A 19,040-nucleotide genomic window follows, 5' to 3' on the forward strand; every position below is an offset into this window, starting at 1 on the left:
CCCTGATTGGGTGTGATAATGAAATTCATTAACTTACGTTACAGTAAGGATGGGAAACTTGTTTGAATTGTTCGAAATATGAGGAATGATAGGATTTATTTATTTATTTTTTAAGTTAGAACATATTTTTTTCAGAGACTCCTGAGTAAGATGTCTCTTTTTGATTGGTACCATGCTGTTTTAGAGGGAGGAGAGTCATAATTACACCTTGCCTTTATTCTGGTTGCTTCTTTTAAGAGGTATATTAACTGCAGCATACTCTAAGGAATTTTACCAGGATGATAAGGAGACTTAAAACTATATATGAGAAGAACATTTGCAGGAGCCAGAAATGTTGTTAGCTTAAAGAAGGAAAGACTAGTGGATGTGGGAGAGCTGTACATACGGTCACTACCTCTGGGTAATTTTAAGGCCTGTATGTGGAAGAGGTAATAGATATATTCTCTAGGGGGAGATAGGAGACAAGTGTATGGAAGTTACAGAGAAACATGCATGTTTACAAAAGGAAGAGAGGAATTTTTCTTGTCATTGTCAAGATTCTAAAAATTCTTGTTCTTCCCCCATTTTTTGTTAGACTCTGCAAGCTCTTTGATGGGGAGAATTAAAATCAGTGGTACTAAGAATATGGGAAGATGTGAAAACTCTCTTGTCTTCAAAGCTTTATCTCTTACTCATTGAATCTTGGTGGCTCTAATTTGGAACAGTTGTGTTCAGTAGGTACTTCTACAAAAAAGATCTTTGGTGTCTAGTAAAGAGACTTGATTCCTTGGAAATTTTAGAAAAATTCCTCAAACTTTTTCATCAAAGATAACAATCTGTAAGTGTATGTCAGTTAAATTTAGTTTTGAAGAGCAAGAACTGTTTTATATCCATTCTTGTTTATGCTCAATTTTTAATTCAGTTTTAATTTTTGTCAAAAGAATACATGCACATAATTTAAAAAAGCAAAGGCTTTAAATGAACAATAGTCACCTGTTCCCTTCCTCCATTTCTGATTGCCTTAGATAGTGACTGTCAACTCTTGTGTATGCCCTCCTTCTATGTTTACCTTAGTATTTCTAGCTAACACACTTAGAGCTATTTTTTTTTTTAAAGATTTTTTTATTTATTTATTCATGAGAGGCAGAGACAGAGAGAGGGAGAGAGAGAGAGAGGCAGAGGGAGAAGCAGGCTTCCCGCTGAGCGGGGAGCCCGATGCGGGACTCGATCCCAGGACCCCGGGATCATGACCTGAGCCGAAGGCAGACGCTTAACCATCTGAGCCACCCAGGCGCCCCACACTTAGAGCTATTTAAAAAAATTTTTCAGTTTTGGCTTTATATATTGGCTTCTGTACAAGGATTTGGTCCCCTTAACACTTCCTTCTCCTTTTCCACCTACTGTCTCTACCTCTTCTGTATAATGTTATCACAGTTGTTGGTTAAATCACTAGTCAGTGTTTGCCTTATTGCAAGTATATATATATAGTTCTCAGCCGAGTCGTACAGTAAATTACTATTATTATTTCTTACTTGTAAAACCTTTTCCCCCCTGAAGTTTGTACTTGTATAGTTCTCTTCATTTGCTTTTTCATGTATGTATCATTAATATATCCCCAAATAAATAGTCTCTATCTGAGGCATAAAACTTCTTTCAATATGGTCAAACACATCAGGTACCTTTTTATTTTTGTTTTAAATTGATAAATCTTTTCTGGGTACTTTTGTCATCTTCTAGTCTGCAAATGCTGCTCTCCAGACCTGCTATGCAGTGGTCATCCTGGGACTGAAATTCTTTTCATGCCTAACCTGTGTTGGACCCTCTCTTTCCAGGACCCAACCTCTCCCTTAGCCTCCTGATTAAAGGCCAGTGGGAGATCGTTTTGAGAGGTGTATGGCTGTAAATGTCTCATTCTGCCCTCATTTTTAAATTGATAGTCGTCCCCATTCATAAGGGTGGAAATACTTTATCCTTGAGGTTTTAAGGCAGTGCTTAATTATCTTCACACCCTCAGTATTGATGTTGGGAAGTCTGATGCTATTTTTTTTTTTTTTTAAGGATTTATTTATTTGAGAGACAGAGAGTGCAAGAGCATCGTGGGGGTCAGGGGGAGAGGGAGAGAATCTCAAGTGGACTCCATGCTGAGTGCAAAGCCCGAGTTGGGGCTCCATCCCAGGACCCTGGGATCACGACCTAGGCCAAAACCAAGAATCAGACCCTTAAATGACTGAGCCACCCAGCACCCTCTGATGCTATTCTTATTACTGATTCTTTGTGCCCCATTTTCCCCCTCCCTCTTTGGGAGTATTGTAGCCGTTCTTTCGGACTCATTGGTTTGGAAGTCATGTTTTCTTTTCTTTTTTTTAAGTTCAGAGATATTTTCTCCAATATTCTTTCTTGTTGACTAAAAAAGCCTGGCTGCCATTTTTCTAGGATCCTGAGGGAGGAGACTAGGGGTACATAATCTATCATTCAGCAGGTAGAGTCTCAGTTAATTCCTTGATGTGGCTTACTTGTCGAACACTTTTATCCAATAGTTATGACTAATGTCGTTACAGTAAAATGTTTTATAAACATTGAATTCACATGACTGCTAGACTAGACTTAGGGGTACCTAATAACAGTCCTTCACTATGCTTGAGTCCAGAGTCTATTTGGATAATCTCTGCAGATTAAGTTTTCATTCAGACTTCTGCCTAGGGCCTGGTAGGGGTAGTCTTCGGTTGTAGGGGAACTGGGAGTGTACTTTTGACCCTATGTAAATCCCCCTAACCTGCCTCTTAATTTCTTTCGTGAATCTTTCAGAGGTTCTGTAGTAGGAAGCAGCTTCTAGTTGGCTTTTCTCTGAAGGAGCTTCTGTTTTGCTTTTCTTTACTCTGCAAAGTCAGTTATTGCTCGTATATTCACTTTTTATCTTCCAAATTTTGTTGTTATTATTATTTTTTAAAGATTTTATTTATTTATTTGACACAGAGAGATAGTGAGAGAGAGCACAAGCAGGGTGAGCAGCAGGCAGAAGCAGAGGGAGAAGCAGGCTCTCCGCTGAGCAGGGAGCCCGATGTGGGACTTGATCCCAGGAATCAGGACCTGAGCTTGAAGGCAGCCGCCCAACTGACGGAGCCACCAATGCTTTTGGCCTCCTCCCTTATTCTCTGCCTCTCTGTCTCTGTGGATTAATGCCTTTTTATTCCTTTGCTTTCATTTCAGTGAGGTTTGGAGAGGTTTGTGAAGACATTCTTGGGTTTTGTCTGCTTTTTTTTTTTGAGAGAGTGAGCATGCGCAGGATGGGTGGAGAGGGAGGGGCAAAGAGAGAGGGACAGGAAGAGAGAGAGAGGGACAGGAAGAGGGAGAGAGGGAATCTTTAAAGATTTTATTTATTTATTTGAGAGAATGAGATAGAGATAGAGAGCATGAGAGGGTCAGAGGGAGAAGCAGACTCCCCGCTGAGCAGGGAGCCCGATGCGGGACTCGATCCCGAGACTCCAGGATCATGACCTGAGCCGAAGGCGGTTGCCCAACCAACTGAGCCACCCAGGCGCCCCGAGAGAGGGAATCTTAAGCAGGCTCCCCACCCAGTGTGGAGCCTGGAGCTTGATGGGGTGGGGGCGGCTCAGTCTCACGACCCTGAGATCATAACCTGGGCCAAAATCAATAGTTGGAAGCTTAACTGAGCTACCCAGGCGCCCCCTCTTTTTTGGGGGGCACATTTAACTGGAATATCTTAATTAGGTTTAAATTGTTATTTGAGTATTATTTTTTAGATGTTTCCCCCAAGTGTTACAAGGACTTTACAGTGTAGTATTTGTGACTTTCAGAAAAACAAATGAACAGAAAAAACCCACAGAAATAACAGATGTGGTTTACATCGTGTGTGTGTGTTTTCAGTATTTTAAAGTTGGGTTCTGGATACACTAATATTTTGGACTATCCTGTACATATAGCGCCTTGACGTCAATAGGTTTAAAATCTTGATGTCCTGTTAAAGGCATCTTCCATCTGTTGTAGATTTTAAGTATATAATTAAACATTATTTATATGTAATATTTTTACAAAATAACTAGGATTGGTATAGATCTAAATGTCAGATTACCTTTATTACTTTATGTCAAGATTAGCAACCACATAAATTTCCACAGTCTATTAAAATATTTTAACCAGCTTCTCTCCCAGCAGGAGAAAAACAGTGAATAAAACTAAACAAGCCTTCTTATTCACCTAGCACACATCCTTATTTGAGTTGAACAAATGGTTATTTGCAAGATTGTTTGAGGCATGGTTAAGAGCAGCATACTGGTGGACATATGGAATGAGTCACACCATCTGGTTACAGTCATACCTGGGTGGTGGTCCTTAAAACTAAAGTGCCTGGGGATCTGCATATGACTTAATTATACTGTGAAAACATATTGGGCTCTACCAGTAGGTGAGTTTGGAACTTCTTGAAACCAATTAACTGGCAAACATGCTTTTAAAATAGCAATACTGTTGTTATTAAGTGAGTCATTATTTAATTTTTTTTTTTTTTTGCACTAAATTGGAGACTTAAAATGTGTATTTTAGGATCTGGAATGGGTGGTAGTTCAGTATTGGCACTATGAAAATAATGTGGCTTCCTTGTCCAACACTTTCATCCAATAGTTATGACTAATGTCATTACAGTAAAATGTTTTATAAACATTGAATTCACATGACAGCTAGACTAGACTTAGCAAAAAAAGGGAAGTGGCACCAGCTTCCACGAATACACCTTTGAAATAACTAGATAAAGAATTCAGTTTTGATTAGATTTCATTCAGTTAATTGATCAAACTTCGTAGGTAGAGGAGAAGGGTAGGTCCACTAATGAGAAAAAATTTAGTGTGAAAATTGTGGTTACTGTGACTAGTAACAGAATCAAGACTATAGTGTTTTATTTCTTAAGTTAACCTACATCAATATTAACTTTCTTGGTATACAGCTGTATGAGTCTTAATGTGTATGGATTCGTGTAACTGCCACCACAATCAGAACATGGAACTGTTCTACCACCCCTGAAGACTTCTCTTAAATTAACCCTTATCTGTTCCTAACTCCTGCCAACTACCTTTAGTTCTCTCAACACTATAGTTTTTCTTTCTGAGAATGTCATGAAAATTCTATCTTAAGTATGTAACCTTTTCGGATTGCCTTCTTCACTCAGCATAGTATCTTCAAGATTAATCCAAGTTAGTTGCATATTCCAATAGTTCATTTCTTCTTAGTACTGAGTAGTTAGTATTCCATTGTTTGTGAATTTATCCATTTCCCATTTGAAAGACAGTTGGGTTTCTAGTTTTTGATTCATATGAATAGAACTGCTGCAAATATTTATATACAAATTTTTGGGTGAACATAAGTTTTCATTTCACTTGGGTAAAAACTAAGAGTGGGATTGCTAGGTCGTATGTAAATTGTGTGTTTAATTTTATTTCCCCCAAAATGACAGTTTTTTGTTTTTATTTGATTTTCCCTTTATCCTGGTTTGGAAGCTGTAAATTCCATGTACCTTCATGGTCATCATTGAAATTTTATCCTCCATATTGACATTCTAGAGTTAATCAGTATTTTAATCTTAATAATACAAGGTCTTTAAAAATACAAAGTATCCTCACTTAAGGGCTACTGTTGGTGAGATGTTAAATTAGTCCCCGTTCTTCCTCACAAATTGGACATTTTAAAATTAGATGATATTTGTTTAAATTTACTTAAACATGTTTACCAGTTTCTTTCCTTACCTCTTTGCATTTCAGGACCTTCCTGGGGTCATTTTTCTTCTACAATCTATTTCTTTAGTGAGGATCTCCTGGGGTAAACTCTTGGTTTTTGTTTATCTGAAAATATTATTTTGATCTTATACTTTCAGAGATAGTTTTGCTGGGTTCACAACTGTTATTTTTTCTTACTACTTAAAGATAATGTGTTATCTTTTGGTTTCCATTGAGAAGTCTACTTTTAGTCAGATTTTGTTTTCTTGGTCTTTTCTTTCTGACTGCTTTTAAGATTGTTCTGTTTTTGAAGTTTGAACAAAATGTTTCTAAGTGTGGATTTTATTTATCTTGTTTTTGATAAGCTGTAATTCCTGTATCTGTAGATGCATGTGTTTCACTTGATCCAAAAAATCTCAGCCATGATCTCTTCAAATATCACCTCTTCATTTTTTTTTCATTTGCACTCTCAAAAGTAAGAGTGTTGATTAGAGGGCACCTGGGTGGCTCAGTCAGGTTGAGTGTCAGACTCTTGGTTTTCAGCTCAGGTCATGATCTCAGGGTAGTGAGATCCAGCCCTCAGTGGGGTCTGCTGGAGATTGTCTCCCTCTGCCCTTCCCCACTCCCCACTCCCACTCTCTTTCTCTCAAAATAATAAATCTTTTTTTTTTTTTTTTTAAAGATTTTATTTATTTGACAGAGAGAGACACAGCGGGAGAGGGAACACAAGCAGGGGGAGCAGGAGAGGGAGAAGCAGGCTTCCCGGCCGACCATGGAGCCCGACATGGGGCTCGATCCCAGGACCCTAGGATCACGATCTGAGCTGAAGGCAGACGCTTAACGACTGAGCCACCCAGGCGCCCCTCAAAATACTAAATCTTTAAAGACTGTTGATTAGATATGTTAGACCTTCTAATACTCTTTTTTTCTTCCTTTTGTCTTTTCTGTCTCCTTAGTCTGTGCTGCTTTCTGGATTGTTTTTTCTATCTTCTAATTCACCAATTTTCTTTTTTGGTGTGTCTAATCTACTCTTTACCTGCTTTGTTGAGTTTTTAATTTCCACATTTATAATTTTTCATTTCTAAAAGTTCGGATTTTTAAAGTTGCATGGTTATTGTGATTACTACATATATCTTGTTTATTTTTATGCCCTCTTTTATTTGTTACAATGTTTCCTGTGAACTATATTTTCTATTTTGTATTTGATCACTCCAATATCTAAAGTCTTTGGGAGAGGTGGGTCTAAAGATGTTTCTGCTGACAAGCTCAGTGTCGTGTTTTGTTGTTGTGTGATGATTTATTGAACCTAATTTTTCCAAATCCTGGTAGCATAGATTGAAAGTGCATTCCTTCTGAGAGGATTTGCGTATTCTGGTGGGACCCAGGGATACTACAGCCTGAAGCAGCTTTATTTCTCATCCAGGATCTTTAGGTTTAATCTCATGTTCAGCTCTTTCATCTTGTCTTCACTATTGTTGGTTGGTATTTGCCTTCTGAGAAGTACTAAATTTTGGATATAACATGTATCACTCTTCTGGTTTCAGCTCAGTTTTTAATTTTTTTTGTCTTTTTTTTCCTTTTGGGAGGGGATCATTAGAGATTTCCTTTACTTTTTAGAAAGCTCAACAATATGTTAACAGTTAGGATTTTTTTTGTTTATTTTGGTTTGTAACTTACAGAGTATCTCTCATATTTTAGCAGAGGAGACTTTTCAGAATTTCTGGTCTACTATGCAATTGAAAGTAGAAATTGGATGAGATTAAATATGCCATGTAGGTACTTTATAAATATTAATTTTGTTCGGCCTTATTAACTTATATTTTGCCTACGCATTTGTTTTAAGCATGTTTGACATCATATAGTTCCATGTTTGGATATTTTTTGTGGACACTTTCCTTAGTCTTTTCTAATTTAAATTTAATATGTACTATACAAATTTTAAACTTGTATATTTATTTTGTTATTTATCATTTCATAGAAAAACTGTTAATTTCTATTTTCTGTTCTTCTGAAAGTAATAACTTTATGGGAAAATTCAACTTTTTTTTATTGTATATGGGGTGAATGTGTAGAGTGTTTTGTAGAAGATTGAACCTAGGTAGGATTTATATTCAGTAAAGATCCAAAGGAATTCCAGTAATTTCTTTTGCTTGATAATTAACATTTGGCATATTTAGAGCAGTGATTCTCAACTAGAGGGATTTTGCTCCCTGGGGGAGATTTGGCAGCATCTGGAAACATTTTTCATTGTCCCTACTGGTTTGAGGATGCTACTGGTTATTTAGTGGGTAGACTTTGGGGATGCTGCTCTACATCCTACAAGGCACAGAGCAGCCCCCTCCTGGCCCCAAATGTCAATAGTGCCAAAATTGAGAAAACCCTGATTTAGAGAAATAACGTGAAGATAAGGTGTTGATGCTGGTGGGTATATTTGGGAGGAAAGGCTTTCCAGGTTTTTTAGAAAAACTGAAGGAAAGCCTTAGAAAGGAAGATTGTTCTCCCCTTCCCGTATTTTCTTTCTCTAATTCTTCAGCCCAGACATTCACATCCATACAGCCAGGACTTAAAAGTCCAAAATTTTTGACTACTGCTACTAGTCAGTTGGACTCTCTGTTATTTCTTTCTGTTTCTTTTTCCTGTTATAGAATAATGCATATTCATTGTGGAAAACTTGGAGGGAATGGAAAATTATAAATAGAAAGAAATCATCCTATCCTTTCATTTATATGCAAGAACTGCTAACATTTGGGGGTATTTAGTTTGTCTGTTTTCTTTGCAGATACTTTTTATGTAGTTCTGAGAATACTGTATAATTTTCATCGTAAAAAATTAAAACATAACCATAAGTATGCATAATGTTTACAGTGTTATTGTGATTTATTTAATCACTTCCTCTTTGATATTGAGGTGTTCCTGATGTTTTCCTGTTGTGAATCCTGTTCAATGAACATCTTGTACGTAATTAGTTAGCTGTGTTTCAGATTCCTTTAGAATAGATTGTTAAAGGGTACTAGTGGGTTAAAAGGTATGAATGAGATTCTTGACTTGATACAAATTGGTGAATTTATCCTACCGTAGTGGTATGAGACTATCAATTTTCACTTTGGATTTACCACTTTTTTTAACCAAATTATTTTATAAGCATGTAATACCTACATAAAGCTTTTGGAGGCTAAAAGAAAAATCTGTGTATATCCTTGCATTGAGAGTATGGGTAATCTGCCTGAGTAAATGGGATATAAAAGGGCAGTTAGAGAAGGCAACATGAACAAATGTAAAATTTCCTTGGAGTTATGTAATTTGTGTAATTATTGTGGCCTGGCAAAATTGTATCTTGCAGTTGTGTAAATTGAGTCCTATTTTATTTTATTTTATTTTTTATTTTTTGTAAAGATTTTATTTATTTATTTGAGAGAGAGAGGATGAGAGATAGAGAGCACGAGAGGGAAGAGGGTCAGAGGGAGAAGCAGACTCCCTGCTGAGCAGGGAGCCCGATGTAGGACTTGATCCGGGGACTCCAGGATCATGACCTGAGCCGAAGGCAGTTGCTTAACCAACTGAGCCACCCAGGCGCCCAATTGAGTCCTATTTTAAATGCACCGAGTCAGCTCACTTACAGAAGTCCTATAGTAAATGTTTTTGTTTTTTTTTTTTAAAGATTTTATTTATTTGAGAGAGAGAGACACAGCCAGAGAGGGAACACAAGCAGGGGGAGTGGGGGAGGGAGAAGCAGGCCTCCCGCTGAGCAGGGAGCCCGATGCGGGGCTCGATCCCAGGACCCTGGGACCATGACCTGAGCCGAAGGCAGACGCTCAACGACTGAGCCACCCATGCGCCCCTAAATGTTCTTGTTTAGTGGGAAAAACTGTCTTTTCATGGTTTGGTTATGAGTTCATTCTGGTTGTATTTGTTTTGTAAGTTCAAAATATTGTCATTTACTTAAATAATATGAATGCTTTCTCTATGCATAAGTAGACCCTGTGATACCATAGGACCATGAGCTCTGTGAGTGAATAAGCTATACACTGAACTGTTCTCATGAGATTACATCTGTATAACATAACTAAAAAAGAATCTGGGGTTTTCTCATTTAATGATCTGAGAAATATTAGGGGCATAATTCTTTGCTCCAAAATTTCTTATCCAAAACATACATACACTGTTGTAATAGTGTTTGACATTTCCTCATTAGAAAATTATTCCTTTGCCTTTTCCTTTTTTAAAAGGATACTGTAAGGGAGGTGGAGAAGTAAATGGTTGGCTGGAATAAGGAAGGGAGGTATTAGGAAATAAGGAAAGATCAAGTTGCTAAGTTAGAGGGAAGAGTAGTGAAATTTAAGAGAATAATATGGTAATTACTTCTTACGTTATTTTGGAACAAGGTAAGATGTAAAGACACATCATAAATTAATAAGCTTCCCTGAAAATGGTGAATCTAGTCTTGTTCTCAGAATACAAATGAATTGAAAACAAAGTGTACTGCTTTAAATGAATAATGACTTTCCTACATTTTCACTTTTGGAAATTTAGAAGATATTTTTATTTTCATTAATTTTTAAAGATAGATTTATTTTATTTTAGAGAGAGAGAGAACGTGTGAGTGGGTGGAGGGGTAGAGGGAGAGAGAGAGAGAATCTCGAGCAGACACTCCACTGAGCGCAGAACTGGGCTGGGGCTTGATCTCACAACCCTAAGATAAGGGCCTGAGCTGAAACCTGAGTCAGATGCTTAACCAACTGAGCCACCAAGGTGCCTCCTAGAAGATATTTTTAAAGCCTTACTTTGTGATTGCAAATTAACTTGAAAATAATTCATTCTGTAGTTGTTTTTCATGGTTAAGTTTGGAAGTTTTACAAGGATGAAATTGCTGTGTTCAGTTTCTTCTGTGCAGTCTTTATTTCTGTATCTTATAACTTAACCAAGATCTAGAAGTAAATGAGTTAGTTTAAAATTTAAACAAAACAAAACAGCAACAAAACCCAACTTAACGTTTTCCGTCTTCAGAATAATGAAACAGATAAAGTGCTTTGCCCTAATTCAAAGCATGATTTGGAAGATGTTCCGCCTATCTCTGACAGTTGTCAGGGAGAGAGGAGGAGTGGGATATGATAATTGAGGACCTTCTGTTAATTCTGAATTTCCCTTATTGTTGAATTATAATATTGTGAATTTCTAGGATTATTACACACCGTATTTAATTATTCAGAAATGTTTCCAGGTTATTTTTAAAAGACTTTTGGTTCATTTATTATTTTACGTCGTTGTTAAATCTCTCAATCAGCATGGATGACTGCAAGATGACTATGACAAATTATGTAAAAGTACTAATAATCTGTTCTAGAACTTGGATTCCAAATGAGGCCTTTGGCAGAGAACCTGACTCAAACAATTTTATGAAGCTTTGCATAGATTGTTACTTTGCATAGATTATTTAACCCTTATTTTTGTGGGTGGTGGAGTAGGCCACTTTGTGATAATTAGACAAAATGTAAATAGTTTTTTTTACTCTTCTCTGAGTGCATGTCTATCAGTTTTTAATGTGCATTGTAAACATCATCAAGAAACATAGATATAAAGTTCGCTTAAGGCCATCTATACAGAAAAGCCTTCAAGGTTGTAAAAGAACTTCAAAGGCATTTAATCATGTATCCAGGTATTTCTCGAATTCCTCATGTCTCTTCAGTTTCTTCTTGAACACTTACTGCCTTCTGATGTGATTGAAATGTCCTTTATTATAAATTTTTATTTTAATTGAAGGAGAGGTGAGACTTTTGGGTTAATAATTTCTAGTTTTCTTGGGTTAGTTTTCGGTTTTCAGATCAGCCTCAAGCTTAAAGGTAATGGCTGTTTGATTAGAATATTTATATAGCTCCAGACTTAACAAATCATTGTCATTTTCTTAGGAAATGTGAAAATATTTAAGTGGTTAATTACTTTTTGAATTCTTTACCATGGAGTCCTTACATAGTCTTCTCCTTCTACTAGAAACACAGGAAAGTAATATTTGTATTTCCTAGAAGCTCATGTGTTACAGGTACTATGTGTTCCTTACTAGATAGTTACCTGAATTTATATTTAAATGTATTTTTTTTTAAGATTTTATTTATTTGACAGACACCGCGAGAGAGGGAACACAAGCAGGGGGAGTGGGAGAGGGAGAAGTAGGCTTCCTGCGGAGCAGGGAGCCCGATGCGGGGCTCGATCCCAGGACCCTGGGATCATGACCTGAGCCGCAGGCAGACGCTTAACGCCTGAGCCACCCAGGAGCCCCTAAATGTAGTATTTAGTGTGAACCTAACTTACCTTGACATATCTATTGTGGGGATTAATAGTTTAAAATAATTTTTAAATACTTTTAGTTTTATAGAGTGAACACTGTTCCACGTTTAAATGTGCTAGTTAAAAATGTTTTACATTGATGTGTAATTTTTAAGGTATATAATAGTAAATTTGTAAAATATTTTATCTTTTAGGAGAGGGTTAAATCCACCACACAGGGTGAAATCTATCTCCATGACAACATTCACACAACAGGAAATTGAATTCCTGCAAAAACATGGAAATGAAGTAAGTGTTTTTACAATTTTTAACTTTTTTGTTGGCAGTCATTTTAATAAGATTTAATAAGTTGTTTAGAATGGTGAATTTCACTGTGTAAAAAGTTATCTCTCTATTCCATATTTAGATATTTTAGAATGTAGTCGTTTAATAATGTACTTAGAATCTTAGAATTAATAGCTACTAAATATCTAATAAATACCTTTATTCTGAGGTGAAACATATCTCTAAAATTCATCAACGTTGAACGTAAAAGGCATTTTTGGAGGACATCTAGTATTGGAGTAACTGTTAGTCTTTGCTTTAAAAGGCCAAAAGAGAGAGAGAATTAACTTTGTGGTACTGTAGTGAACTTCTGTTAGGCCGTTGTGTGATCAGCTTTTACTTGAGGTCCCCTCATGCCTTTTTATTATATGCTGAACTTTGTTTTGAGCAGGTGCTGGGTAGGAAGGAGGCTGGCAGTGCTGGGGGCAGCCCAGCATTAAGGGTAACCCAATAAGAATTTGGAGAGGAGCATTTTCTTCTAATTCTGCTTTAATGGGTTTCCAGTAATTTCATTCTGTTTGTTTGCTTTCTTGTTTTTAGTTCTATGTTTTTACCATGCTGTTGGTAAGAGTGGTGATCTAATTGAAAAAACTATAAAAGTGGACATTTTGGGATAAGATTGAGCCCATCATCCTAATTGATTAAATAACCAGTATTTCATTATTTCATGGAAAGGAAATACTACTTAAGTTATACTATTCTGCTTGCATATTTTTGATATAATAGAAAAAAAGTTGTTTTAAGATTTTATTTTTTTTTCATCCTTTTCACCCTGAGAAGATATATGTAAACATTTTACAATTTGCTTATCTTTCTTCCTTAACATTTTGAGAGTAATATCTTAAACTTGCTTGCCTTCTTGTTATGCACATGTGTTTTTGGCTCTAAAACAGTGAAGTATAAATTAAAAACTATGAAATATTTTTAATACATGATATAGAGAAGTGAACACGCTATTTTGCTGAAAAAATTATTTTGCATAATCAAGTTCCGGACTGATGTCGGAAAATCTAAAGCTAGGGGAAAGGGCAGAAGATTTGTAATGGCTGTAAGTATAGAATAATATATTTACGAGTTGAAATACAACTTGAACTATTTATATATAAAGTTTGGGATTAGACCAGTAGTATAAACTTTTAGTTGCACTCTTAGAATGTTGGCCTAGTATGCAAAATTTTGGACATCAGAATATGGAATCAGAAATAAACATTATTCTGTTCTTAGATTAAAAATCTAATGATAGTAGATAAATTCAGAGTAGTAGAACTTAAAAGGATCCATTGGAGAAGTAAGTAAAAACTTAATGTTTTTTACTTCTGTACCTGTCAGGAAGTAGCTAAGGTTGAGTGAAGACTGGTCTCCAAGTACTAAGATTGAAGGAACTTTTAATTTTGGTTAGGAACACTTAACATAAGGTCTCCTCTCTTAAAAAATTATAAATGTCAATACGGTATTCTCTTTTTTTTTAATGAAATTTTTTTTCTTTTAAAGATTTTTATTTATTTAATTGACAGAGAGAGAGAGAGGGAGCACAAGCGGGGGGAGTGGGAGAGGGAGAAGCAGGCTTCCTGCCCAGCAGGGAGCCTGATGCGGGGCTTGATCCCAGGACCCTGGGATCATGACCTGAGCCGAAGGCAGTCGCTCAACCAACTGAGCCACCCAGGCGCCCCTCAATACAGTATTCTTACATAGAGGGACAGTGTTGTACATTAAGTCTCTAGAACTTATCTTGTGTAAGTGAACTTTATACCCGCTAACTAGCAACTCCCCATTCCCCCTTCTGAGCCCCTGGCAACTGCCATTCTGCTTTCTGCTTCTATGAATTTGACTGTTTTAGATACCTCATGTAGGTGGAATCATACACTTTTTGTCCTGCTGTGACTGGCTTATTTCACTTAGCATAGTGTCCTCAAGGTTCAACCATGTTGTCAAATATGGCAGTCATTAAGATTGATATCAAAATAAATTTAGAATATGTACAAGGAAATACTTGATTTTAGGCAACTCATATCAAAAAGTAGAAACAAAATATAAACTTAGAGATGACTGGAATGGGTTCATGCATATTAATCCTAAAAAGAGTCATGCAAATTGCTAGGCCGCTTAAAGCACTCACCAAGGCAGTCTCTGTGCTAGGTGCTACGGATGCAGTTATAGGCATTTCTCATAGGCTTAGCTAACAGCTTAAAATCTAATTGGGGTGACAGATATGTAACAGTGATAGCGTGTGTTAGATAATTAATGGTAAGAATAAGAGGTTTCAGAAGTAATACGGAAAGAGAGACTCAACTTGTTGGTGAAAAGGAGAGGATTGGGAAGATCACATAGAAGTAGAACTGGACCTAAGCTGGCAGGAAGATACTGGTTCATTTGTTTTTAAGTCTGTTTGTTTGTTTATAAGTAATCTCTATACCCAGTGTGGGGCTTGAACTGAACGACCCTGAGATCAGGCTCTTTCGACTGAGCCAGCCATGTACCCTGTGGCAGGAAAAGATACTGAAGGCAGAACAAACAGTGCACAAAGAAAAAGGGAAATTTATTGTAGTTCATACTGTTAGAAAATATACTAACTTTTTAAATGTTAAAGAAGACACACATACTTTCTGTCCCTAAGAACAACTAAGAACCAAAGTACTGGGCTAGGTATATTTAATTCTGAACAATATTAATAGTATCTTAAAAACTTAGAGATGCATAGAAGATGAGGATTGATATTATGAAGTGCAGGATGGTTAACACAAAAACTTTAGACTTCAAACGCAGGTGCTTTATTATCAGTTTATCTTATTTAAACATTTAAGTCTTAAGTATAACATGCATAGAAAAAAGTATACAAATCTTAATTTTTCATTTCAAAACATGTTGCCATATTCTGTGTATCTTCTGTCAGTAGTTTGGAAAGGACCATACTCAATCACGTATATTTTGGATTAAAAAGACACTACTGTCATACATCTTGTGCATGAATGGGTCATGCCTGAAGAGGAGTGCATCACCAGTTAAAAGAGAGTAAATTGACTGACAGCAGTCTGGGATCTTCTACTCCCTCCAGGGGGCTTAGTGTTCTGAGGGGCATATTTGGTTCTTGATTGGGGTATTACGGGCTTAAGCAGGTAAGTGCAGTGGTTGTTGGATGACTCACAGAGTGTCGAACAGAAGTAATCTACATTCCACATGCTTTGAATGTTTCTCCAGACATTTATATGTGGGAAAACCTGTTTACAGTCATCTGTGTGTGTAACTTAAATCTGTTTTAATGCTTGTATTACAGTTGTGAACAGCTTGCCAAAGAAAATCATGCTGCCAAATTCAGAATAAAGAGTAGGAGGGGACTGCCAAGTTACAGGGCAAAGGACATGGATACAGGGAAGCCATTTAATTCACAGTGGCCTAGCACATGTGTATATCTAGGGAAGATTCAGATTTCATTCAGAACTATGTTAAGAATTGTTCACTGTTTTTGGAAAATCACAAAACTGATGGCAGTGCCACTTATGGTATTTGAGTCATTAAAAAGTACATCTGTATTAGTCTGTAAGCAAATAAAGTTATTACTATTTATAAGCATGTGTCAAGGACATGCTTAATATTTATAACAATACATCATTAGTTTCTACAGATGTAGTTTACAAAGTACTTGAATATTACTTTAGTATTCGCAGACTCCTATGGTGTGTTCAGTGGAGCAGATATGTCCATTTTTACATTATAGACCATAGTGTGCCAGATGTTAGTAAAATATTTTGCAGTGAAGCACTTTGTATCATTTGAGGAAATTGTTTTGACATTTTTTTCAAAAGTAAAATATTTTACAAAAAAAAATTCCACATACTTATCTTGTAATACTTTCTTTTGTATTGTGATGTTAACTTTAAAAAAAAATCTTTAGTAGTTTTCTCCATATATCCTCTTGTGATATCGTGGGTAATTCATGGTCCTCTAGTTGAAGGAATTTCACTCTTGGGTTAACTTCTGATTATTAAAGTTAATGGAAGGAGGGCTGGTGATCAGTGCTATAGATAATTCAATAAAAAGAAAATGTATTAGTAATTTTATTTTGAAGCATCAGTTTTTCTTTTCTGGTAGCAAATTAACTCTTCATAGTTATGTTTTAGGCCTGAGAATGAAAGAGTTACTACTGATGCTCCACAGGCATACAGTCTACATGGAGAAATAAAATCATGCATTGATTGACATATTTGATTATCTTTATGCTAGATTATCAAAATAACCCCCCCGGAACAGAAACTACTGCTTTTTAAAAAATCCTTCTAAAGCAATAAACCCATAAAGTAAGGTGCTCTTTTCTCTGTTAACATTTATGATGGATTCATTTTTCATTTTTGAAGCAGAGATTTATTAATCACCTATTATATACCATGGACTATCCCCCTTGGGTGCCAGAGATACAGTGATAAGCAAAAGCAGATATGATTTTGCCTTCATGTAAAGCTTAGAGTTTAGTTGGGGGGAAGAGAGAAAAGGAAAATCATTTCTGTCAATTCTGTTTTGGTTTAAGAGTGAGAAAGGGTTTCAGTTGGGAGCTGCAGATGCTCTGCGAGTGTGGAGACATAGTATTTTTCAGGAAGTTATACTTATGATTCAGTAGGCCTTATGAGACAAGCTATTCAGAGCTTTGGGGCAATTAAATTGCAACTTTGGGAGAGACTGGAGCCATTTATAACCACAAGCAAGCACTACCACAAAATATTTTTGTTTTAAGATTCCAAATTCACATGCTCTGATAGTTTTGCTGGAATATCCATGTATCATTTTGTGATATATTATATATACCTAGTCTATTACGAGGCTAAACAGAACACTAGTGGTTATTTCTCAAATCATCCTGTGTAAACTGTAGTATGTGATGGTGGTTCTCTATACAGAATCATGGACTCTGAAAAGTAGAAACCCAATATCAGAAAGAGTGTTTGGGACATTATCAGAGCAAAGACAGTGGACCTTTGAATGAATCGTGAATCAGTATATGGAAATATCATGTAGCTTCAAAGTATTGTATTCATTCCTTTTTTTTTTTTTTAAGATTTTATTTATTTGAGAGAGGGAGAGTGCGCAGGAGCGCACAAGCAGGGGGAGTGGCAGAGGGAGAGGGAGAAGCAGGCTTCCCGCTGAGCAAGGAACCTGATGCGGGGCTCAATGCTAGGATCCCGGGACCATGACCTGAACCGAAGGCAGATGGTTAACCAACTGAGCCACCCAGGCACCCGTAAAATACTATGAAGTCAGGCAACCTATGAAAGTTCCTAGTGTAGTTCTTGTAGAATAATGTAGATACTCAGGTGTTTATTGAATCAAAGTCTGAGATAGTAGAAGTTATAGGGGAAGGATTATCAATATTTTTACTCCCTGCACAGAGTGGTTTTATTAGAGGGATTTTTTAGTTTTCATAGAATATGAAAGTGTCATATACATTAATATTTGGTTTATGTATTTAAACTCTTGGAACATTTTAACCTTTATGCTGAGCTTAAATAATAATAGCAAAAATTGGCTGTTATTTTAGTAGCAACATATTCAATGTCATTATTGAGCACAGAGCTAAGTTAAAACTCATTACTCCAGGATCTACAATTATTTTGTTGCTTTTAGCAGAGGTTGGCAAGCTGTTTATGTAAAGGACCAGTAAATATTGTAGGCTTTGTGGCCACCTACATGCAGTCGCTGTTGCGTATCCTTGTTTGAAAAAAGCATTTATCCTTTAAACATTTAAAAACCATTTTTAAATCAGGGGCAGTGCAAGAGCAGGCCAGTGGCCCAGTTTGATCTGCAGGTGGTTGCCTGAAGACTCCTGGTCTGTGGCATTCCAAAATTTTCATTTCTCAGTATGAATCCTTTTATAACCTTCCTAGTTAATCTTCTTGCTTCATTCCGGCAGAAATGTTTTAACTGTAGTGAATCTGTTTTGTTTTCCATGTTTGCTGTCTCTATTCTAGTTTTCTTGCTATTTTGCCCAGTGCTGTTTTATTTATTGTGAATCTCTTTTAAGTCCTATCAAATTTTTACTCTCCAGTCAAGTCTTCCAGGAATATTGTGGGTGACAGGGACTATAAAACCCCAGTCATACTTGAAAATTTATATGCACACACACACACACAAATGCACACACACTTACGTGTGTGTATCTTATTCACTATAAGATACTGCATGAATTTTTTTAAGATTTGTTCATTTGAGAGAGAGCCAGAGAGAGAACGTGCATGAGTGAGTGGGAGGGAGGGGCAGAGAGAGAGGGTGAAGGAGAGAATCTCAGGCAGACTCCCCGCTGAGCAGGGAGCCCCATGAGGGGCTCTATCCCGGCACCGTGAGGTCATGACCTGAGTGGAAATCAGGAACTAGTCACTTAACTGACTAAGCCCCCCAGGTGCCTCTACACAAAATTTTTTTTTATTGCTCTTGTAGTTTCTTCTGTATTGGTTTTACTACCCTTGAAACATTATAGACATTTCTGTAGGATAATCTTATATACCTTTTCATTACACTTAGAGCAGTGAGAATGTACAAGAGTATATGCAAGGAAGTTTGAAACTTAAGATCCATGTGAGTTTCTTTGGAATTACTCGTAGTAATTTATTCTTATTTTTTATTTTTTGTGTGAAAAGTCGTGGGCTTCACTCCCCAGAGATTCTGATCCTGGATGTGGGGTGAGGCAAAGGACTGTCTGTTTGCATTTTTGGCCAGAACCCCACTGTGATTCTGAAGCTGAGGGCTACAGAC

At 36.6% G+C, this 19,040-nt stretch overlaps 1 protein-coding gene across 13 annotated transcripts in view; it reads left to right on the forward strand.

Annotated features, from left to right (window-relative positions):
• The window catches only part of AGFG1 (ArfGAP with FG repeats 1), a 79,226-nt gene that overhangs the window by 6,936 nt on the left and 53,250 nt on the right, over window positions 1–19,040 (forward strand). For all 13 annotated transcript variants that reach the window (XM_027588450.2, XM_027588449.2, XM_027588452.2 and 10 more), the window contains exon 2: window positions 12,176–12,269. In XM_027588450.2, the coding sequence (XP_027444251.1) occupies window positions 12,176–12,269 (94 nt within the window). The remainder of the gene's footprint in view (window positions 1–12,175; window positions 12,270–19,040) is intronic.

The sequence above is a fragment of the Zalophus californianus genome, chromosome 3 (assembly GCF_009762305.2).
Source record: "Zalophus californianus isolate mZalCal1 chromosome 3, mZalCal1.pri.v2, whole genome shotgun sequence".
Taxonomy (NCBI): domain Eukaryota; kingdom Metazoa; phylum Chordata; class Mammalia; order Carnivora; family Otariidae; genus Zalophus; species Zalophus californianus.